This window comes from Lutra lutra, chromosome 1 (assembly GCF_902655055.1).
Source record: "Lutra lutra chromosome 1, mLutLut1.2, whole genome shotgun sequence".
Lineage (NCBI taxonomy): Eukaryota > Metazoa > Chordata > Mammalia > Carnivora > Mustelidae > Lutra > Lutra lutra.
Genome location: NC_062278.1, coordinates 188,335,835 through 188,359,121, shown reverse-complemented (window position 1 = coordinate 188,359,121; position 23,287 = coordinate 188,335,835). Strand labels below are relative to the sequence as shown.

The window sequence follows — 23,287 nt, the reverse complement described above, 5'->3', positions numbered from 1 at the left end:
GATTTCAACTTTTTGTTTTTAAAGATTTTTTTTTTTTTTTTAAATTTGACAGAGATCCCAAGTAGGCAGAGAGGTAGGCAGAGAGAGAGAGAGAGAGAGGAGGAAGCAGGGTCCCTGCTAATCAGAGAGCCCTATTCAGGGCTCGATCCCAGGACCCTGGGATCATGACCTGAGCAAAGGCAGAGGCTTTAACCCACTGAGCCACCCAGACGCCCCTGTTTTTTTTTTTTTTTAATTTTATTTTTTTTCAGTGTCCCAAAATTCATTGTTTATGCACCACACCCAGTGCTCCATGCAATATGTGCCCTCCATAATACCCACCACCAGGCTCACCAACCCCCTACCCCCCTCCCCTCCAAAACCCTCAGTTTGTTTTAGCCATACTATGTTGTTGCAAAGCCATTACGCTCTCTGGCACAGCCTTCTGATCTACCCAGGTCCTCGGTTTCAGGTTATACCACTATTATGTATGGTCCCAGTACCGTCAAGTATGGAATAGATCTCATGCCTTGCTTCTGATTCTTTACCAAATTCCCTCCCCTTTCCTTTCCAATGATTCAAATCTTACTTATTTCCATGCTCATATTGGAAACTCTCCTTTTATAATATCTCTCTGCTAACTCACATCTCTAAATGTACTATAATTATAGTTGTCAATGTTGAATAAGCTTAAAAAGGAGACTATGCCAAGAAAGTGGGCTGAGCTACACAGGCACTCAGCTTAAGGGACACATTTTACAGAAGTCTCCACTCCCTTAACATAAAGAGCACTGGCTTGGTTTTTATTTAGTTCCTTTTACAGGGCCTTCAGGGGTAATACCGTCATGGATTTTCTTCATTTTGTTACTTCTGATTAGTGTCAAGAGCAGAATTAAAGCAGAATTCTTTGCTTTTCTCTTGTACCAACACAACATGGGGACAGGTCTGATTTGGTGTGGGCTGTTGGTTTCCCAGAAATCACATATGGAGATTAGTGACCTTGATACAAACCATGTTGAGTGTGAGACACATTTTTCACACAAAAGGAAGAAATGAACACCAGTAGGACTCCAGAAATGTTGAAAGCTCTCCTGCTTTTGGTATCTTGATAAAAGGCCCTTGATGTTTCTTACGGGATAGGGGTCATTCCAAGGAACGAGAGGAGGGGCAACAAGGTCACCAAGGATATTTTTAGTCTACATAAATTTGGGGGAACAGTATTCTTTTTGAGTTCATCTCAAATCATCACATTCAGTTCTCCATGGTACACTGCATGGTGGACACTGCAAGGTATTGATATTTGCAGACTGCACAGGCCATGCTGGTGGCTCTCTGGGATGCCCCAATGGCTACCGCAACTAAGACAGAAGCAGTCTACTAGGGCCAACACCCATTAACATTTTGTATCTATTATTTTGTATTGTTCATTTTTTTTCTTTTTGTTGTGTTTCCCCATTTATCTAATAACTAACATGGCTGTTTCTATATCTACACATCCTACTTAATATCTAAAGCTCAGTGACCCAAACATAGTATTTACTATGCTAATTAATGATTTAAAAAACCCACAAGCATCTATTTTGGAAGTGCACTAACTTAAAAGATACAAATCTGATTGTCTAACAAACTGAGAAATTGTAAAGCATCTTCCTAGTAACTCAGATAGACCTCTGAGGCAGGCAACAGAGATTATTAGAGGAAAAAATATCAGATGTGGTATTTTGCTTAGTTCAGCATGTGTATTATCCAGAAACACAAAATATGGATATAGGAGAGGGGTCATTTAATACTTTTGGAACACTAAGTGCAGTGTGAAAATAAGAGAAATGCTCCTTGTTAAGAAAAAAATAGTGAAGTAGAAAAGTAAAGTGGGGTAACTTTCTTTTCTATGAATGCACTCACAACACATGATTATAGGCCTCTGCTGAACCATTCAAGCATACAGGGGATCACAAGAAAGAAGGAGCCCACCAAAGTATACACTCATTTCTAAGCAATAGACACGAGTCTAATCTGTTTAAAGAGACTTGCTCCCCATTGAAGAACACAATCGGTGCTGACTTTTAGAACCTGAGGGTTACTGGTCACTTGGACCCTGAAAACACTGTGACAGCCACATTTTAATCAGAATTATACATACTCTGATGAAGCCACTAACTTCTGGATCGGTTTTTTCAATGCAGCTTTGCCAGTAACTTCCCTTTTATTGAAATTATTTTTATAGGGATCAATTATGTTACATTTACATTTTTAAGGAGGTTTCATTCATTCATATGTTTTAATGTCCATATTAAACTTTGCCAACGGGTGCTCCAGCTACTTCCATTTCCTTTGTGACCATATTTCTTTCAAGTCCATATGGTGCATACCTACATCTGTGAGGCAGCAAGTCTCAGGAAGAAAAGGAGAATGGCAGAGAGTGAGAGAAAAAAGAAACAGAAAGAGGCAAACAGAAAACAAAACAAAACAAACAGGCTGTAGCTGCTCTGGAACCTTGACCTCAAAGGACAGGGATATAAAGACCAGGGTCAAAATGTCCCTGGACTTGATCTTGAGGGGAAGAAGGTCTCTAGGGAATTATGGCACCAATACAGAGATTGGGAGAGAGCCTCTGTATTGTCCCAAGAACAGCACCGCAGAATTCTCCTGGGGCTGCTTAGTCACTGTAATCTGAACTTGCTGACCAGGTGGACGGTCTTTTGCACAGGTTCTCACACTTGAGGGCCTGTTTTTGCTTCTCTGCTACAGCGATTTTCAAAGCGTGGTCCATGGAACCCTGGGGGAAGCCCCTGACGCAAAAACTATTTTTATGATAATAACAACAACACTCTGTTGGCACTTGCACTGATGAAGCAAAAACAAGGGCGGGTAAAATGACTGGCATGTTACCATGGACTCAAAGGCGTGGCACCGAGCCGTAGGAATGGCCGTTGTATTTTCACCACCACGCACTTGCAATAAGAAGTTGCCACTTGCAGGTAAGAATGTCCTTGATGCAGTAAAGGAATATTAATTTTATTAAATCTCACCTGAGCACGGGTCTTTTGGATACTCTGAGTGACTGTGGGGCACGTACACATAAAACAAGTCTGCTGTATCCTGAACTATGATGGTTGTTCTAAAAAATGCATTTGTGCAACTGTCTGAGTAGCAGGTTATACCACCCACTTCTCTATGGAACATTATATTTTCTTGGAATAATGACAGACACACTGTGGTTATCCTGACTTAGGAACGTGGTACCCATTTCCTCTAAAATGAGTGAAGCCAGGCTGTCACTTCGAGGAAAACAGCTGACCGATGTGTGGCTGATGATAAAATTTATACTTTATTTAAAGTGAAAATCAGATTTCTGGAAAAGTTGCATCTACCACCTTGACAGTACCCCAATATTTAGACATTTTGCTGATGAGAATGGTGTGATATGAACAAATGTGAACTTTTTGATATTGTATGTTGAAATGTGCCAACCTTTGGATGATCCGCATAATTCCGTTATTTTCCATTTGCATGGTACTGCAAACCATACATGTAGAAGATCCGCTTAATGTTTAGGACAGATCAATAGATTTTATTTATTTATTTATCTATCAGAGAGAAAGTGAGGACACAAGCAGGTTCCCTGCTGAGCAGGGAACCCTGACTCAGGGCTCGATCCCAGAACACTAGGATCCTGACCGGAGTCAAAGGCTGATTCCTAACCGACTGAGCCACCCAGGCGCCCCAGATCAATGGATTTTAATATAAGAGTATGAAAAATCCTCTGAAATAGGTTCAGATTTCATATAATACTAATCTTTAAAAAGAAACTACTACTTACTAACTTTGGTGTAGTACCAATGAAGAAAGAAAACTCACAATTACATGAAATGGTTATTAAAAATCCCTCCCTTTTTCAAATGACCTCTGTAAGGCCATATTTTCCTCACATACTTCAGCCAAAACAACATATTGCAACAGGTATAATGCAGAAGCAAATATTAAGCTAGATAGTAAATAAAGGGATTTGTAAAAATGTAAAACAGTGTTGCTATTCTCACTAAAATTTTTATGATAGTTATTTTTCATAAAATATACAGCATAGTATATTTGTATATAAAGTATACAATATAAAATTATTGTTGAAAAACTTTTTAAAAAATTCCAAGTAGTTATACTCGTTACCACATTAATTTATTACTTCTACAATTTAATTAATTATGTAATCAATTAATACCAACAGTTGTAACCCAAAATTAACCTTAGCCCTTTAGGGTCCTCCATTTTAACAAGTAAAGGAACCCTAAGACCAAAATGTTCAACAACCATTGCTCTCCCATGATGAATAAATCTTGGGGTAGCATTTCTCAGAGTGTTTCAAAGCACTAATTTTAGGAAGTGATTCATAATAAAGGGACTCCACCCTGGAATGAGTGTGGAAAATATGGAGAATCATAACCTATGCCATTCTTGGAGAGAGGCCGTCCTTACTAGCTTGTTAGAGACTCAGAGAAGTATTTCTGTAGAGCATCTGTTTCACCTTATTTAACCCAGTGATTCTTTATGTTGTGTTAGGAAGTCTGTACCTGCAAAACCCACTGGCACCTGATCTTGGGCACTGGGGAAGTCTACCATGACTCACCTTCCAGCCGGACCACCAGGGGCACCTTGAGTTCCAGCTCCCGGCAGGCTTTGGTGATCCCATTGGCAATGATGGCACAGTTGACGATTCCACCAAAAATATTGACAAGGATGGCTTCCACCTGAAGTCAAAAATAGGAAGGTGCCCATCAAAACGCTGTTTGCTGACATTCTCAAAATTAACTGCCTGAGCAATAGAGACAATTAGAATAAGACTTGTTGTTTTTAACCAAAGAATATAAAATGTAGGACAAAAGGCCCCCAAAAGGTTAAAAAAGTTAAAACTTAGTACTGAATGAGTAAATAGCAATATATATCATGACCATATTAACTCATATTCTCCCATCACTCAATTCTCTGAACTCAACATGGAATCAATCAACACTCATTTATTACATAGTCTGTTCTGCTTTTTCTTATATTATTTCTAAAACTGTTCCTTTATGAGTAGTGTTATTTAAAATTTTATGAACTTATTTCCCTCCCCATGCTTTATTAAATTTTTATCTGTCATCGTGCCTTAGGGAATATTTCAAAAGTAGGAAGTTAGTGATTATTTGCTTTTTGTTTTAGTAGGTAAAGATTTAAGCTTTTCCATGCTTCCTTATTAATTCCTCTTTGATATGCAAGAGGTATATTCTCAAAAACCAGAAATAGTTTAATTATCTTAGATAACAACATTTTGATTAAAAAAAAAATGAGCCCCAAAAGAATGAGATACAAGCTCATACCACAAGTAAGGATCTGAAGAAAGTTAAGCCAGTGACTGGAATTTTTCAGAAATGTAAATTTAAACCCATCATGTTAACCTGTTTGTATGTATTTCATATTCAAAGTCATGTGGACCAAAAAAAAAAGACTCGTCCTGACTTGATAAATAGGTATAAGAAAATCCTGTATAATTAACATGAAGAACAAGATAATGAAGAGAATTCATTACCTAGATTAATTGATAACACCCACAGAAAATGGCTATTCATCAGGCTGGAGGCATCAAAATTCCAACGATGGCATCACAGTTAAATTAGGGTACACAAAAGCATATATGTGGTGCAGCATGCCAGTTTAAATCCTGTTACTTCAATATGCTAAATTAACTACACAAACAGGAGAGATATGAGGAGGGACACCTCAGTGGTTCAGCCGGTTCAGCATCCAATTTTTGGTTGTCTCAGCTCAGGTTATGACCTCAGGGTCGTGAGACTGAGCCTGCATAGGGCTTCACGCTTCATGGGGACTCTGTTTGGAGATTCTCTCCCTCTGTTCCTTCCCCCACTCTCTTTCACAATAAAATAAATCTTAAAAAAAATGCAATAAAAGAATGCCTTCCATGTGTTCTGCATTTAACTGTTTCAGAAAGTACCCGACGTGAACACTTATTTTAAATATTGATTCTTGCCTGAACCCTATTCAGTAAGTCCAGTGGAGGTGAGCCCTCTGTGGCTGTAAAGCTCCAAGGTCACACAGGGAACTTGTTGCAGTGGTGAGGCTCAAAGTCAGCCATTCATGCCAGATACTAGCACTGGAATCCTGAGCAAGCTTCACACCTCCTCTCCTGAACATGGCTTCCTTATCTAAAAGGCGTGAGTAACAGTACCTAGTCTACAAGGTTGTTGAAAGGCTTAAATGAGATAATACACATGAAATGTTTAGTACATGCCTGTAAAGAAATTAACGGATATTTATACATACGTTTATTTCAACGAGCAACAAAAAGAGTGGACAAGTTACCTAGACAACAGGTAAGAAATGAGAAAACCCCTCTCAGTACTCTATAGCTATGTTGAATTAGAACAGAACAGAGGCACACGCTTAGTGAAGCTCAATAAAAGGCAACGTCTTAAGAATAAAGTAAATGAGCGATATTTTTCAAACCAATTAGAGATGGGGGCCACTCCCCAAACAGAAACCTCCCATTACCATTCACAGCAGGCTGACTGGTAAGCAGAAGCTTGCTTTCTAATGACAGCTATTAAATGCTGTTAGCAGTGAGGCTTGGTGCAGCAGTAGTTTCCAAATAGCTGTGGGATGGAGAGGCACTTGCCAAAACAATGGAATAAAAAACACTCAAAGGCAATAATGACTCCACGGGGTCCCAGAGAGAAACTCAGGAACTGCTGAGGCTCACTCAGATTTGTGCACGAGGACCAGGCTTTTCCAGTGAGGTGCACACGGCCACCTGGACAGGTCTGCCGCGTTTCAACCTGTACATTCTTTAAGGATGAATTCAGAGGTCAACCTGCATCCTCATCCCCAGTGTGCAACTCCCTTGTGGAGGTCACCTTTGTGCTCCTCCATGGCAGGACCTTGTGGTTTGTCCAGGGACAGCTAGCACAATCCACGATACAGCACACTCATCTACTAAATACTGGCTTCAAGAGTGAATGGATTAAATTATTTTCAGCAGATGCTTAATGACCATCCTCCTTGTACTGGGTACAGAGTGAAGGGCTTAAGATATGGAGATGAATAAGATACCACCATTGTCCTCAAAGAATTCAAAGACTAGTTTGAGAGCCAGACCAGTAAACTGGTGATTACAATCCAAGATCTGCAGATGCCTCATACAATGAAGACCAGAGTGGGGTCAGCGATCCAGACTGCTACCATCAGAGAGGTGATGTTCTTGTCAACAAAGAAAGGGAAAGAACAGGAAGTCAGGTAGCCAAGAGCAGCCAGGATGAAGGCCAAGAGCAGTTACCCAACTTAGTTTGCTTGGGACTATAGGCTAAATAGGGAAGTAGCCCAAGATTGTACGGGTTACAGACTTGTAGCTACTAGAGGCCAGGGATGAGAACTTGGCTCTTTTTGCTTAGTCCTTCCCTTTTCAGAGCTGGGTGAAGGCAGATGTTGAAAGTAACCGCCTTTGGAGGGGGCTGGAGAGGCGGTCTTAGGAGAGGCAGGGAGGGTCAGAGGGAAAGAAGAAGGAGCACTTGAGCAAATATGAGCTAAGGGATACAGTCCATGTGAGAGCATAAGAGAGGGAGGGAGGAAGGGAGAGAGGGAGGGGAAGAGAGAGAAATAGAGAGAGAGGGAGAGGCTGAGAATGCAAAAGGGAGAGAGAGGGAATGCAGTGTGGAAGAAAGGAGAGAGTTTAACCAATACTAACAATGCAGTTAGGACTTCTACGAGAATACCAAGACAGCAGTACTCACAGGCTGCTTAGCTCAGGAAAAGGGGATTGTTTAGACACCTGCTGCGCCACAGAGCACGGAGAGGAAAATCACCACCCGGGGTGGAGGGAAGACCCCACTCCACCCGAGACGACGCCATTCTCTTCCACTATAAAGTAATTTGCTGCAGTCATGCACTTTAGCGGAAATCTGATTTAAGGTTTCACTCTGGGCCAATTTCTATAATTAACGACTGTAATCTACAATCTCAAACTGAGAATGAAATTAAGACGGTTTGAAAATGAAAGCCTCGTGACATCATTATTATTATTTAGCATTTATAAACCATGTCCAATTTTCGATGTGTGCCTCACGTGTCCATTCATTATTATAATCACTAACTGCTGTTCCATGACAATACCAACGGCAACTTCGAGTAGACTTTTTGTTTTGTTTTGTTTTCCTGGCAAAGAGAACACTGGAGAAAACAAACAAGCAAAAAAAGTCAGTGGTTAGGTCTATTTAGGTACCAAGAGACTTTCCCGGAAGATTCCTAAGTGCTTCTACGAACAGGCTTTTCCGAATTCTCAGGTGAGAATTACAAGGGTTGCTATTTACAGTTCCAGAAAAGTTAAAGATCATCCAGTAAGGCAGATCTGGGGCCAGAAACACTGCCCAGGTTCCCAGCCCCCAGACGGCGACTCCCACGGTGAGGTCTGCGGCGGCCACTGGCAGCTGTGCAAGTGATCGGACAAGCCAAATGCAGGTTTTTCAAATGTCTTTCTCTCTGTGTTTGGCTTTGCAAAATATACTCTGGTTTCAGATTTTAGTCCACAATTAAAAGTAAAGAATGAACTTCAAAAGAAGAAAAGCTATCGCCTTTGGTATTTATCAAGCTCTTTTCGACCCTGAATAAACAAAGCAGCCAACGGAATCACTACTAAAACCCTTTTTGGCAACATCATCTTCTGGAGTATTTGATGTACATTAGGAACCCCAGAGAGATTACAGTCACACAGACACTAATATTTTTGGATAATTTTAGATAAGTCCTATGACCAAACTCTCCTTTAGGATTTGGCCTCAAAGGCAGATAATGGTAAAGGATAACACATTGCGTATGTGTGTACGGTAAGAGTCAGAGTTCCACGGGAATTGGGAGTTCTCTGCACCTATTTATAAAATGCTGTTTGAATGTGTACTTTGAGGGCAAAGTGTCCATAAGAAATCAAGAGTAGTAACAGTTAACAAGCAACAACAGCTAATGCTTGCCAGGCATTTAGCAGATGGTAGACAGGGTTCTAATTATTCTACATGTATTAACATGTTTAACAAATGAGTAGTGTATGGGGTAGGCATGATTATTTTTCCCACTTTACAGGTAAGGACCCTGAAGGTACTGAAGACTTGAAGAATCACTGGGGCTACTGCCTCATCTATGGTCAGATGTCTTTCAGAGCCAGCAAACCGACGGATGACCTACAATATGCGCCGTGCTGTTTTCCCCATTCATCATCTCAGCTGACTCCGCTGCCAGCATGGGAGGTGGGGACTGCCTACCCCATTCACAGATGCGGAAAGGCAAGTTCAGAGAGACACAGACAACTGTGTACCAATGATGCAGCCAGCATATCTTCAGGATCAAAAATTCAGTTTTCTTCTACTTTTTTTTTTTTTTTAAAGATTTTATCTATTTGACAGAGAGAAAGAGTGCGTGCACAAGCGGGGGAGCGGCAGGCAGAGGGAGAAGCAGACTCCCTGCCAAGCAGAGATAGTGATGCGGAACTTGATCCCAGGACCCTGGGATCATGGCCTGAGCTGAAGGCAGACTAGCTTAGCCAACTGAGCCACCCCGGCGTTCTATCCTGAACTTTTAATGAGATGCAAATATTGCCAGATTGCTCAATGAAAAGTGAGTCATTTATTCAAAATAAACTTTTGAGGGCCTGTTCTTTGCTGGGAACTCTTCTAACTATTGAGTATAGCCAGTAGCTAATATGACAAAACATATTTGAAGAAAAAAAGAGATAAAAATGTTCTATATTTATATCTAAAATTGCAAGCTATAATAACAGTTATCGGGGAGGGAAATGGAGGGTACTCTGAGATCACAGGACAGCACCCATGTTACACGGAGTGGTCAGGGAGGGCCTCTTATAGGCAGACTTTAACCTTAAATCTGAAGGACAGTCAGGAATAGACTATGGAAATTAAGAGAAGGATAAAGAATAAGTACCTCCGGAGAAGAGGATATCAAAGGCAAAGGTAGAGGGACAGAAAATAACATGGTGGATTAAAGAAACTGAATAAACCCAGAGTCTCACATACCTGGAGCTTGAGAAGTGGAGCGGTGGGAAATGAGATGGACCACCCTGGCTGGGGCCAAATGACACAGAGTCATCACAGAATAGACACCATGAGAAGAGTTTGAGAAGCCTCTGGTTTCAAAAAGGCACAGCCTTCAGGGATGATAGGAAGGGAATTATCATTCATTCAGCACTCACAGTATATTACATTTAGTTTATAAGATGGGTTTAATGACCTACATTTTATGAACTAATGGAGGCTCACAGAGTTTAGGTCTCCTACCTGTTAAGAAGTTACAGTTCAAATCAACGTCCATTTCACCACACCACAACAGGTAGGCAATTTTAGGGGTGCTACTGATAAACACTATACATACAGGGCCTGGCACACATTCTCTTAAGGCATTGTCGGTAAATATTCTAGGCTTTGTGGACCAGGCTGTGTCCCAACTACCTAACTCTCCCATTGTGGCATGAAAGCTGTTACAGACACTATGTAAATGAATGAGGGTGACTGTGTTGCAATAAAACTTTATTTACAAGAACAGGTGGGCCAGATTTGGCCCATAAGCCATAGTTTGCCACATCCTGGCAAAGACATGATTTGGTTCATGGTTAACCTCAAGTTCACTGCAACCACCACTCCATCGCCTTTGCATCATTTGAAATCGCTCCATAGAACTTTTCATTTTTTAAGTTCTCTTCCTTTGCCGCATCATGTTCTTGCCACCACTGTAGTAGTGGCTGATTACATGAATGTGTCCTCCAACTTTAATATCGTTTCTCTGAAACAAAGTCTGTACCTTGCTCAAGTTCATAAGATGTCTTGAATGCCTTTTCTTTATTCTTTTTCTCTCCCTATTATTGCTGGAAACAAATAAAAAAGACTTCACCAATAAGCAAGCCATTCTATAGCTGTTATTGTAAATGGTTAAGTACAGTGCTGCTTTTAAAACACATTGTAGTATATACATTAAGCACAGTCAGTGCAACTACTGGGTTTGGCCTCTGCTTGTTCTAATTCAGCATGCTAACTTGGTCCCATTACAGTAGGCAATGCTGAGAAAAACCAAGCAAGCATGTTTAGATTAGGCGAGATAAGAACATTTTTTTAATCACGTTATTTTAATTCTGAATGTTGTTGTTCTTGGTTAAGCATCTGTTTTTGTTAAACTGCTTTTCTCTTTTTTGTTGTTTTTCTTTTCCTGCTGAATTCTAATCATGTCTTCTAATCCATTGGCAGCCAACGAAGGAAAATAAATGGTGAAGGAAATTAGATGCAGCTTGGATAATTGATGTTTGTATACCTGGCTTTAATAAAAATACTCGGCTAAATGAGAGGGGAGTCTAAATGGATTCAGTCAATAAGGAAGTGACTCAGGTGAGGAATTCAATCTTGGGTTTTGTTGTAAACTTACAAATAAGCTGACAGCTCAGTTCAATGGGGATGAGCTGCGCTGCCTTGCTTTTCTACTTTTGGTTTGTTCTTAAAATTTGAAATTATTTTCTTTCGTATGACTTTAAGCACTAGGTTCACTGGGTTTAAGCAATGACCCTCCAAATTGCTAGGAATGATATGAGAAAAAAAAGTATTTCTTGAAGAACTCTCTCTCTTACTCTGCCCTCTCAATTTCTTTCATTTCTTAGTGAATTCACACAATCCAGCCTGAATCATCTCAGAATCAAAAGGCAGTATCTTAAACATCACCCTTCATATCAAACATTTTGGTATTTTTAATTACTCAATCGGATAAACCCATTTTATTCCAACTCTGTAATTAGTTATTCCAAAACTGGTAACACGGAAATAGCACGTGTGGGTGAACAATATTTGGATGGAGAGCCACATTTCCATTAGGTGTGACCTCTAAGAACAGCCGGAATGAACGGAGAGAAATGTGTCTAATTTGTTCTTGATCTACTCTCTTCTTCCTGAATTCCCTCTGTAGTTATATCCTGCAATCTTCTCCTCATTAAAATAAGTAAAATGGTACAGAGGAATAACTTGCATTGCATGTTAGTTTTCCTAGGTGCTAGTAATTATGTACTAAACTTCCCCTAAGAAGTGAGCTGAGGCTCACAGAGCTTCAAATAACTTGTTCAAGGGCACGGAGCTGGGAAGCAATGGAGCCATGAATTGGACCAAGCCAGCTTGACTTGAAAGCCCATGATCTTTCTCCTCCCTCTAGCTGCCTCTCTATAACCAATGACTTCCATGATTAGTCAAAAGCCCTAGCTTTACTTTGCTTCTATTCTAAATTTCAAGGGCACATTTCTGAGTCCTATATTCTGGTGCCACGTATTTCTTGCTTTCAAATCTCAGTGCCCTATTAAAATGGATCAGAGGTAAGATATGTTTTAGAGTTTTGTGGACCAATAGGGTTTTGGTTCTGCACCTACCCGATGTTTCCTGTTTACTGGTAAAAGAGTCCAGAGCCTGTGGTTTGCAGTCCCTACTTAGATGGGATTATAAAGTAATGGTGATGGTGTAAGAGTGGATCCTGGCCCCAAAACCTCAGTCTGTCCTGAAATAGATGTCTCAGCAAACCCTTCCCTGCAGACTGATAAGCCTTCTTGCTCGTTTCTGTCATGCTGAAATTTATCCCTTTGCCCTGTTATTATTGTTAGAATACAGAAATATTAAATATTTCGAATAAAGATCAGTAAAATTCTAATGGAGAATTACATCATTTGAAACAATTGTTGATACAGATTTTAAGTATTAGGTGATGGAATGGTCATTGGAAGGTACAATAACTCTGTGGGGCTATTTGGGGTACTGTGTTGAGAACAAGGTTAGGGCCATGACCTAGTTCAGTGGGAGGGATTTACCAGCTATAAACAATGCCTGCCATGGCAGTGGAGGAAAGAGTTAAATCAGGTATGTTATGTTACATGTTTGTCTCCTTAATCTTGGGGTCATATAACACAAATTCTGATAATCAGAACTGAAAGGTTTAGTGTTAACATTGCCATTCCTTTACAAAGAAAATATTCGACAGTAAGGAAACCTAATTCACATCTAGCATAATCACTATATTTCATTAATTATGTATGTATAAGTGTATAAAAACAAAAAAGAGATTATCAACTTTCAGCACTAGATAGGTCAAAGGCACCTTCCCTAATGAAAACTGGTAATTTAATTTAATTTTTTATTTATTTGGGGAGGGGGAGCAGAGGGAGAGGGAGAGAGAATCTCAAGCAGGCTCCACACCCAGCACGGAGCCTGATGTGGGGCTCCATCTCACAACCCTGAGATCATGACCTGAGTCAAAATCAAAAGTCAGATGCTTAACTGCCTGAGCCACCCAGGTGTCCTGGTTATTTTAACAGGTTAAAAAAAAAAAAAACACAATGAAACCTCACCATAGAAATTATAAAGCCATACTCTCCCCAGATGAGTGCCTGTTAGAAAGTGAAAGCTTTCCAGTGTGTGTCCTGGGATGCTCTAGGCCTATGTAATTTATGAAAAAAGTTCTCTGATCAAACAGTATGGATTCTAGCTTCTGAGAGCTTTAGCAAACAATCTGTGTTCGTTCGAACTTGCAACATCCTATTTTAGTCATTTTCTACAAGTCAAAGGGATGGCAATTTGATCTCCAGTGAGTTCAGGAGGTGGTGTATTGAGTGTCTGAATGGCACAGGGACCTAAGGTCCTTCTCCCCTAAGACACCAATCATGTCACAATTTGGATCATTTTTATACGTAAGAGTCTGCAAAACTCGAAGGCTTTTGTAATCAAAAACACCAACCATGAACGCCAAGGCCAGTCCAAGGACCCTCATCAATACGAATGGTTCCCTACGTGCTAGTAAGCCCTGTGGCTGGGGTAAGTCAGCTATTAACAGGAAACCGGAAAAGGGAAAAAAATTCTAAAAGATGGAAATATTGGTTGGCATTATAAGCAGGCACAGGAGACAAGGATGTAAAAGGACTGGAGAATACATATATTTGAGGGAATAGCACAGATGTGTTTTTTATCCTTTGCAGAGACATTTCCCACATCCTCTTGAACTGAGAATCAGAACCATTGTTAAGATTACAAAAAGCACTTGGACACCTAGAATGGCAAATGTAAGGTTCTTCATGAGTGTCCTGTGTTCAAAATAGCTCTTGCAAAAACTTTTATGGTGTGTAATTTGGCCACAGAGCTATCTGAAACTAAAAGAAAAAAAAATTAAAATGAGCAAGGAGATTTTGTTTTTTATCTGTTCACCAGGAAGCATCAAAAGGCTTTAAAAAAAAAAAGGCATATAATTCTCACTCAAGAAATCAGCTATTAGAATTGACTGTTAACAAATATTTTGCTTACAAAACTGCTTTCCCACCTTAACAGATAATTGCTTTCAAGGCAGGATACTCGTTGCTCATAATGTAATATTTATATATTATTTGTAATGGGAGCAACATTGGTGAAGATTAAGAATATTTATTGGCACATTCTTTCTGAGAAACATTTTGTCCAATCATTTCAGATTTATGTCATCTTGATGAATGTGAATATGTATACTCCATCATCACTTGTTAGAGAGTTAATATAGAGAATACCCATAAAATTGGCAACTTGTAGAAGACCCATTTATTAATCTATAAACAGGATGTCTATCTATTGTTGCAACGTAATAGTCTTCACAGGGTAACTGTTCCAATAAGAAAGGGGGAAAAATGCTTTCATGGATGATTTCTTTGCCTGTATTCATGACTGACATCAATTAAAAAAAAATTAGCTAAGTAGACAGAGCCAAAACTTAGGACCACACAGATTCACACTTCATGCCATAGAGAAATGAAGATAAATTTAGTTAATAGCAAAACCCACTGTTTCTGTAAATAACAAGTCTAGTGTAAGATGAAGGTGGCCTATAATGATTCTGTGATGCTTCATACATCTGTTCAGATTAAACTCTCTGATTATTTAGTTTTCTGGAGAAACAAAGGATTTACAAAAATTTGTATCAAAACCACTAATAGATAAATACATAACTCGGAAAAGTCAAAATATAAGTTTCCAACTAAGATCTTAGTAAGTTACAAGTTATTATGTACTAAAACTTAAAGTAAAAATTTCACATAAAAATTATGTTATTTTTGAGTAAAATAAAACACATTTTAAAAACACATACATATGTTTCTTCTCATAACAGATCTTTCCAATATACTTGTGAAAATCAGGTTACTGCCAAAGATTTTTTCTGTAAGTACTTGCTTCCAGTTTATCTTCTAAATTCCCACCCTTTGTTCATCCCAGTAAAAGGACCTCAACCTCAAACTTCACACCCAGAATCTTAAACACAAAACCGTCATTAAAGATAATATAATACAAATATAGTATGATAATATAATTTAATATTTCTAGCATCAAAAAGTTTCAATCAAGCAAAACAAAATGAAACAACAAAACCTCCAAGAAAGTTACCCATTAAAACATCTGTAATTATAAAAATCAACATCCCATTTGATTTAGGGTTCCTCTAAATTGCCTGGGCAGAACTGATGCCTTGTAGTATTTAAGATCAGGAGGAGAGGAATCTATGGAATTCATTTTTCAACTCCTAACAGCATCTGATATCACTGTTACCAAAAACCATCCTGAGCTATAGACAATATTCTAAAATTACTGATATCACTGCCTGACCTTGCTGTCATCTGTTGTGTGGAAGTCTGATTCATTTATTTAGTGGTTCAGCAAATGTCAGAATACCATGTCTGGAGCAGATTACTCCCCCCAACCTGCTAGGAAGGAAATGTAACAAAACTCTTTTTTCCTCAAAGTGGTCTGAATCACTGGCTGGCCACATCCTCTCCCACCCATGGCTAACCTTTTTTGGACTTCAGTGCTGCTCTCAAGTTGTTAGACTTTCTTTACAAAAGGATTCTCGAATATTCTATCCCCTGAGGCACAGGCTCAACCACCAAAAAGATGTCTTTGTGACCTGCGTTACAGATCCCTGTGCCTCTCCTGACCCACCCCACCCTTCTCTACCCTTCTACCTTCCCTAGAGACCACAGGAAGGGGCTCCTTTCTCCATCTGACATCTGGGAAGCCTCTGCAGGGGTAGATGGACTGCAAAGTCAGGGTGTTCACATTCCTCCATGTCCCTCCCCATGAGGCCATCTTGAGTGCATGTGTCCTTCCACAAAAGGTCTGTGATCATCTAAAGAACGCTTTCATTACAGATTTTTTTATTCTAGTGAAGTGGCCACCCCTTTCTCTCCTCCTTTTGGTTTAGGGAAATAAGCTGTCCCAGACTGCTAGCTCCTAGTTTTTGCACTTTCTCTTATGGTTCCTGTACTCTCTACCCACATCTTCACCATACATCTCTTTGCAAGTAAATTCTCATCCATACACCATGAGTTGAGTGAATCATCATCTCCTAGTGAGATTGGTAACAACATCCTATTTTCACCAGCCCAGCATGAATTTGAGAAAGTCCATTCATCTGAACCTTCTAGAACTGGAAGGTTAATTGTTTGTTTAGTTTTCCTTTCTCTACAACATACCTGCAGTCCTGAGTTAAATAATGAAATAAAAGCAAAAAAAAAAAAAAAAAAAAGTGAACACTTTCAGCTCAACCCATTTTAATGAGTATTATCAAATATTTCTTTCTCTGGTTCTTTTTGGGAGATGGCTAACACCTAAGAATCTGAAATTATTGCTCATTAACTGTCTGGATCTACACCCAAGGTAAAGGTAGAAAAAAATGAAAATAAGCCAAATGCTTTATTATCTTGGGTCCTGTCCATTATAAATGACAAATGATAGCTTGTTAGGTGAAAGTGAGCTTCTCAGCACTAAAATGGCTTCATTTGGTTTATTAGCTGCAAATGAAAACTAAGGAAGGACCATATAGAAGGTGACTTGCAAACCTTATTTTCAGCATGATGAAAGGCTCGGTAAGTCTGAATCCCCATGTGGCCTCCCATTCTGTCTAAAAGAAGAATAAAAGTAACATGAAGACAAACCTGAAAAGATGGTTAATAAGTAAAAATGTGGGTCTGTAGCCCTTAGCAAAAGATGATGTTGAACTTCCACAAAACTACACTGACCTGGTTGTAAGCAGTGACCTCACACTTATCTCAGAAGTCACTATTACTCTGCTTTATCAATAATCTGTGTCATTGAGCTGTTAATAGTCAACACTAAATGTACTCTAAGGGAATACATACAGAGTGTCTTAACAACCAAGAAAAATGTAGGCAAGGAAAGAGAAACTCTTGAACTATGTAGATCTCTATAGCTTTGCTGGGTTGTGAGTTTCCCCTGGTAGGGCCCCCCACGCACATCCACTACTGGAATCCATATAATTCAGACAAGTATTTTCTTTCCTGGCATGTTAGAGCTTCCTCTTCTCTTCCCTAAACATGTACTTGCTCTTTATGCCCTGAAACGCTTAGACAAAAATAAAAACCCCTTTGTTTGCAGAAGCCCACCCCTCCCCCCATATCCTTCAGTATGGGTTTATTTCATGAGTGTGCATTTTCCTATGTGCTAAATCTAAGATACTCTTGTGTCTATTTAAAGCCTGTTCATGTCCTACCAAAGTAGAAGCTCCTGGGAGTCACAGATACCTTTTTGTAAATGCCTTGAAGTGACTGCTTTTTGCTTCTTCTTAAGACCATCCTGAACATCATGTCCAAGTTTTTACTCTAGAAACCTTGGAATTGTCTTCTGAGCTGCTCAGGACTAGCTCAGGTCAACTCCCATTTCTTGTTTGCCTTAACTAGGTGACACCTCCCATAATGTCCACTCCCGCCACACATGTGACCTGTCAAGTTTCCTTTCACACTATGTTATCCAGCTGCCTTCCCAAGTTCAAATCAGTTAGCCAGTAAGACAAGACTCTCTGCCCATCTGGGTCTGTGAATAGGAAATCCTGCTCAGTTTCAGGCTGCGGTTCTCAAGGGCCATCTTGACAGATGCATGGGGTATCATGAAGGTGACAGTCCTTCCTAAGGAAGATTATACTGCGAGTCTAAACTGCAGAGTGCCAGCCCCTAACTGGAGAGAGGGGTTGCAAACTCAACGCCCTGCAGAGCCATGAAGGTGAAGCAATGAGTCAGGAGGGCCTGGATTAAAACCAGAGATTTCGATTTCCCAGAGAAAACAAGACTTTCCCAAAGGGACCGTTGCTTCATAATCCAGCTGATTGTTGCCATGGGAATGTAGGTCTAGTTTGCTCAGATCTTTCCATTTTCAAAAGCCAGGAATTTGGATTTCTGAAGACACTGAGCTTCCTAGACAAAATATCTGTGAGTTGCATCTGTCCCCAGAGCCTCACCCCTGGAACCACCTCAGCAGCCGGGCATGCCAGCGTCCTGGAAGGTCCTGCCCAAACCCACCTGCGTCCTTCCTGCTGTGGTGGACACCTTGATGCTTCCTCTCACCCAAATGATTTTAGCATCTCTGCATGTTCAGGAATACTGTGGGGGACAACTGTTGCATGTGTGAATGGGGGGATGTAGAACAAAGCTCTAAAGGGAGAGAAAAACTAAGCGAGTTTGAAGAGATCCCAGCAGGATTCCTTAGCCTAAGGAAGAACAGAATGAAGATTTAGAGCGTGAATCCACATATGGTAACACTACTGCTAATACCAGAAGTAGTAGCCAATACTTAATGATCATTTTTTAAGATGCCAAGTGGTTTTCTGTTTTAGATGAGCTAACTTACTTAGATCTCACCATGATCTTATGAGGAAAGTAATGGTTTTTTCCTCTTTTAAAGCTGGTACTCAGCACAGGGATGTTGGGAGGTGTCCCCTAGGTCACACATCTGGAGAGTGGCGGGCCCCAGGGCGCCAAAGCTACTACGTCACACTCCTTGTCCTACACTACTTCCCCACAGCACCTCTGTCACCCCACTGTGACGTGACATCTTGGCTCAAGTCCTTGGGTACAGCCTGAAACACCTTTTCTACATAAACCAATATAACCCAAAAGGCCAAATCGTCCCATGAAAATTGTCTTCTGTGGTGGCTTTAAAATCTGTCCACAAATTCCTTAATGTCCTTCCTTCAACATATAGAGCTTTATGTCCTCTTGAATGAGGGCTAGACCGAGTGCTTCACTTCAAATAAGAGAATATGGTGGAAGTCAGCAACTTCTGAGACCAGGTTACAAAAAGCACTGGGTTTCTGGCAATGTCAAAAGGATATTAAAGCAGTGCGATGGGAGGATTCTACATAGCAAGGAACTCAGGACTCCTGCCAGTGGCCATGTACTCAAGCCATGCTGGAAGGGGATCCCTCTGCCTAAATCAATCAAGTCTTCAGATGAAAGTAAACTCAGCCTACTTTTTTATTGCAGCCTCATGAGAGATCCTGAGGAAGAACCACCTTATAAATAATATTCAACATCGTTTATCAAATAATTAGAGGTTTGATTGTTGGCTCACTGGTAGTCAAGAATACACTTTAGTAATGATTTAAGTAGCTGTTTTAAAAATATGACTGAATCGAGTTGTTTCAATAGAAAATCTTTAACACTTCAATTGATGGCAGATCACCAAGTAAATATGGATGTAATTTTACCATTTACTGATTGCATTTTAGAATGAAGACTGTCATCTTTGTCACATTGAGATACTGATCTGCAAGCAAGTTGGAGGAAGTGATATGGATTTATGTTTACTAAAAGGATGATTTTTCTCAAATTTTATCTGAGGAAAAAATTCCACTGTGATAATGTTGTTTTGGAATGTATCAGCTACTTTTTTTTATGGATATAAGAAAATTTGCTGTATTATTAATATATTTTCCCCCATTAATATCTTATTTATCTGTAAAGAGTATTTGGGTTGTTTTCTAAAAAGCTGTTATAAATGTCTTAAGAACAACGTGTGTTAGATGAGGACTATGGCATTAACATCACAATTCCATCTTATAAAATTCTAGAAAATCATCCAGTTTTGTTAAGAATACTGACAAATATGGGACTATCCACATAAGTTTAATCAGTCACATGATGAAATCTGCTACAAAACTTTGATAATTCTCATTGTGCTGCTTAATATAGATTTTCAAAAATGATTAAAATATACAGTATAGTGTTACAGTAAATGAGTCAAGGCAAGATCAATATGAGACATAATTGTGACAGGGATCCACTAGAGGCCAGTGTAATTCAGCATAGGGAAGGAATTTATAATCAATCCCTGTGGAAAAACTAACATTATTTCTTCCGCTTAAAAGTGGAGCTCTTGTGAATTGGAGGGAAAAAATGATGAAGAAAGATTTTTTTTGATTCTCTGAAGAAGTTTCAAAGGATAAGAAAGATGAGTTGAGGAAGGATGAGTCATGAGAAAGTGGGGAAAAGAGAATTCTTGTCTCCAGAAAATAGTACTACCATAAAATTTTGATGTTTCACCAATGTAAGCATAAATTTTCAACATACCTGGTGTAATTGTAAGCTTTTCCATAAATGTTTCATTTGGCAATGATTTTATGATTTTAGAAATAATTAAGGATCTAGAATACCTAGAAAGTGCCACGTCATCTTATTTTCAGGGCAATCACCCTTGCTAGCTGCCCAGACAATGCCAAGAGTTTTGAAGAGGGGTAGAAAAACTGTACATTTGCCATCTCCTTCCCTTAAACGATTTTATTCAGAACAAGTACCAAATGGTTCCTCCTCAAACATGGAATAATAATTCACATAAATTCATCTAGCGCTACATTCATACTATAGAATACATTTCTTAATAATGGTGCTACATCATGCTTCTAATACTTTTTAACAAGGAACTGAACCAGCTTCTCAAAACTAAAAATGGGAGTAGAAATGAAAATTTGCTTCTTTTTTTTTTTAATTAATTTTTTATTTTTTCAGCATAACAGTATTCATTATTTTTGCACCACACCCAGTGCTCCATGCAGTCCGTGCCCTCTACAATACCCACCACCTGGTGCCCCCAACCTCCCACCCCCCACCCCTTCAAAATTCTCAGATGGTTTTTCAGAGTCCATAGTCTCTCATGGTTCACCTCCCCTTCCAATTTCCCTCAACTCCCTTCTCCTCTCCATCTCCCCTTGTCCTCCATGCTATTTATTATGCTCCACAAATAAGTGAAACCATATGATAATTGACTCTCTCTGCTTGACTTATTTCACTCAGCATAATCTCTCCCAGTCCCGTCCATGTTGCTACAAAACTTGGGTATTCATCCTTTCTTTTTTTTTTCTTTTTTTTTTTTAAAGCTTTATAAACATATATTTTTATCCCCAGGGGTACAGGTCTGCGAATTGCCAGGTTTACACACTTCACAGCACTCACCATAGCACATACCCTCCCCAATATCCATAACCCCACCCCCCTCTCCCAACCCCCTCCCCCCATCAACCCTCAGTTTGTTTTGTGAGATTAAGAGTCACTTATGGTTTGTCTCCCTCCCAATCCCATCTTGTTTCATTTACTCTTCTCCTACCCCCTCAACCCCCCATGTTGCATCTCCTCTCCCTCATATCAGGGAGATCATATGATAGTTGTCTTTCTCCGATTGACTTATTTCGCTAAGCATGATACCCTCTAGTTCCATCCACGTCGTCGCAAATGGCAAGATTTCATTTCTTTTGATGGCTGCATAGTATTCCATTGTGTATATATACCACATCTTCTTTATCCATTCGTCTGTAGATGGACATCTAGGTTCTTTCCATAGTTTGGCTATTGTAGACATTGCTGCTATAAACATTTGGGTGCACGTGCCCCTTCGGATCACTACGTTTGTATCTTTAGGGTAAATACCCAGCAGTGCAATTGCTGGGTCATAGGGTAGTTCTATTTTCAACATTTTGAGGAACCTCCATGCTGTTTTCCAGAGTGGTTGCACCAGCTTGCATTCCCACCAACAGTGTAGGAGGGTTCCCCTTTCTCCGCATCCTCGCCAGCATCTGTCATTTCCTGACTTGTTAATTTTAGCCATTCTGACTGGTGTGAGGTGATATCTCATGGTGGTTTTGATTTGTATTTCCCTGATGCCGAGTGATGTGGAGCACTTTTTCATGTGTCTGTTGGCCATCTGGATGTCTTCTTTGCAGAAATGTCTGTTCATGTCCTCTGCCCATTTCTTGATTGGATTATTTGTTCTTTGGGTGTTGAGTTTGCTAAGTTCTTTATAGATTTTGGACACTAGCCCTTTATCTGATATGTCATTTGCAAATATCTTCTCCCATTCTGTCAGTTGTCTTTTGGTTTTGTTCACTGTTTCCTTTGCTGTGCAAAAGCTTTTGATCTTGATAAAATCCCAATAGTTCATTTTTGCCCTTGCTTCCCTTGCCTTTGGTGATGTTCCTAGGAAGATGTTGCTGCGGCTGACGTCGAAGAGGTTGCTGCTTGTGTTCTCCTCGAGGATTTTGATGGATTCCTTTCTCACATTGAGATCCTTCATCCATTTTGAGTCTATTTTCGTGTGTGGTGTAAGGAAATGATCCAATTTCATTTTTCTGCATGTGGCTGTCCAATTTTCCCAACACCATTTATTGAAGAGGCTGTCTTTGTTCCATTGGACATTCTTTCCTGCTTTGTCGAAGATGAGTTGACCATAGAGTTGAGGGTCCATTTCTGGGCTCTCTATTCTGTTCCATTGATCTATGTGTCTGTTTTTGTGCCAGTACCATGCTGTCTTGATGATGACAGCTTTGTAATAGAGCTTGAAGTCCGGAATTGTGATGCCACCAACTTTGGCTTTCTTTTTCAATATTCCTTTGGCTATTCGAGGTCTTTTCTGGTTCCATATAAATTTTAGGATTCTTTGTTCCATTTCTTTGAAAAAAATGGATGGTACTTTGATAGGAATTGCATTAAATGTGTAGATTGCTTGAGGTAGCATAGACATTTTCACAATATTTATTCTTCCAATCCAGGAGCATGGAACATTTTTCCATTTCTTTGTGTCTTCCTCAATTTCTTTCATGAGTACTTTATAGTTTTCTGAGTATAGATTCTTAGTCTCTTTGGTTAGGTTTATTCCTAGGTATCTTATAGTTTTGGGTGCAATTGTAAATGGGATGGACTCCTTAATTTCGCTTTCTTCTGTCTTGTTGTTGGTGTAGAGAAATGCAACTGATTTCTGTGCATTGATTTTATATCCTGACACTTTACTGAATTCCTGTACAAGTTCTAGCAGTTTTGGAGTGGAGTCTTTTGGGTTTTCCACATATAGTATCATATCATCTGCAAAGAGTGATAGTTTGACTTCTTCTTTGCCTATTTGGATGCCTTTAATTTCCTTTTGTTGTCTGATTGCTGAGGCTAGGACTTCTAGTACTATGT

The 23,287-nt window shown here is 39.6% G+C and overlaps 1 protein-coding gene across 1 annotated transcript in view; it reads right to left on the bottom strand.

Moving 5' to 3' along the window:
- SUCLG2 (succinate-CoA ligase GDP-forming subunit beta) overlaps positions 1–23,287 on the bottom strand; it is a 289,573-nt gene that overhangs the window by 15,698 nt on the left and 250,588 nt on the right. Inside the window, exon 10 of the mRNA XM_047747177.1 lies at positions 4,601–4,721. Within this exon, the coding sequence (XP_047603133.1) occupies positions 4,601–4,721 (121 nt within the window). The remainder of the gene's footprint in view (positions 1–4,600; positions 4,722–23,287) is intronic.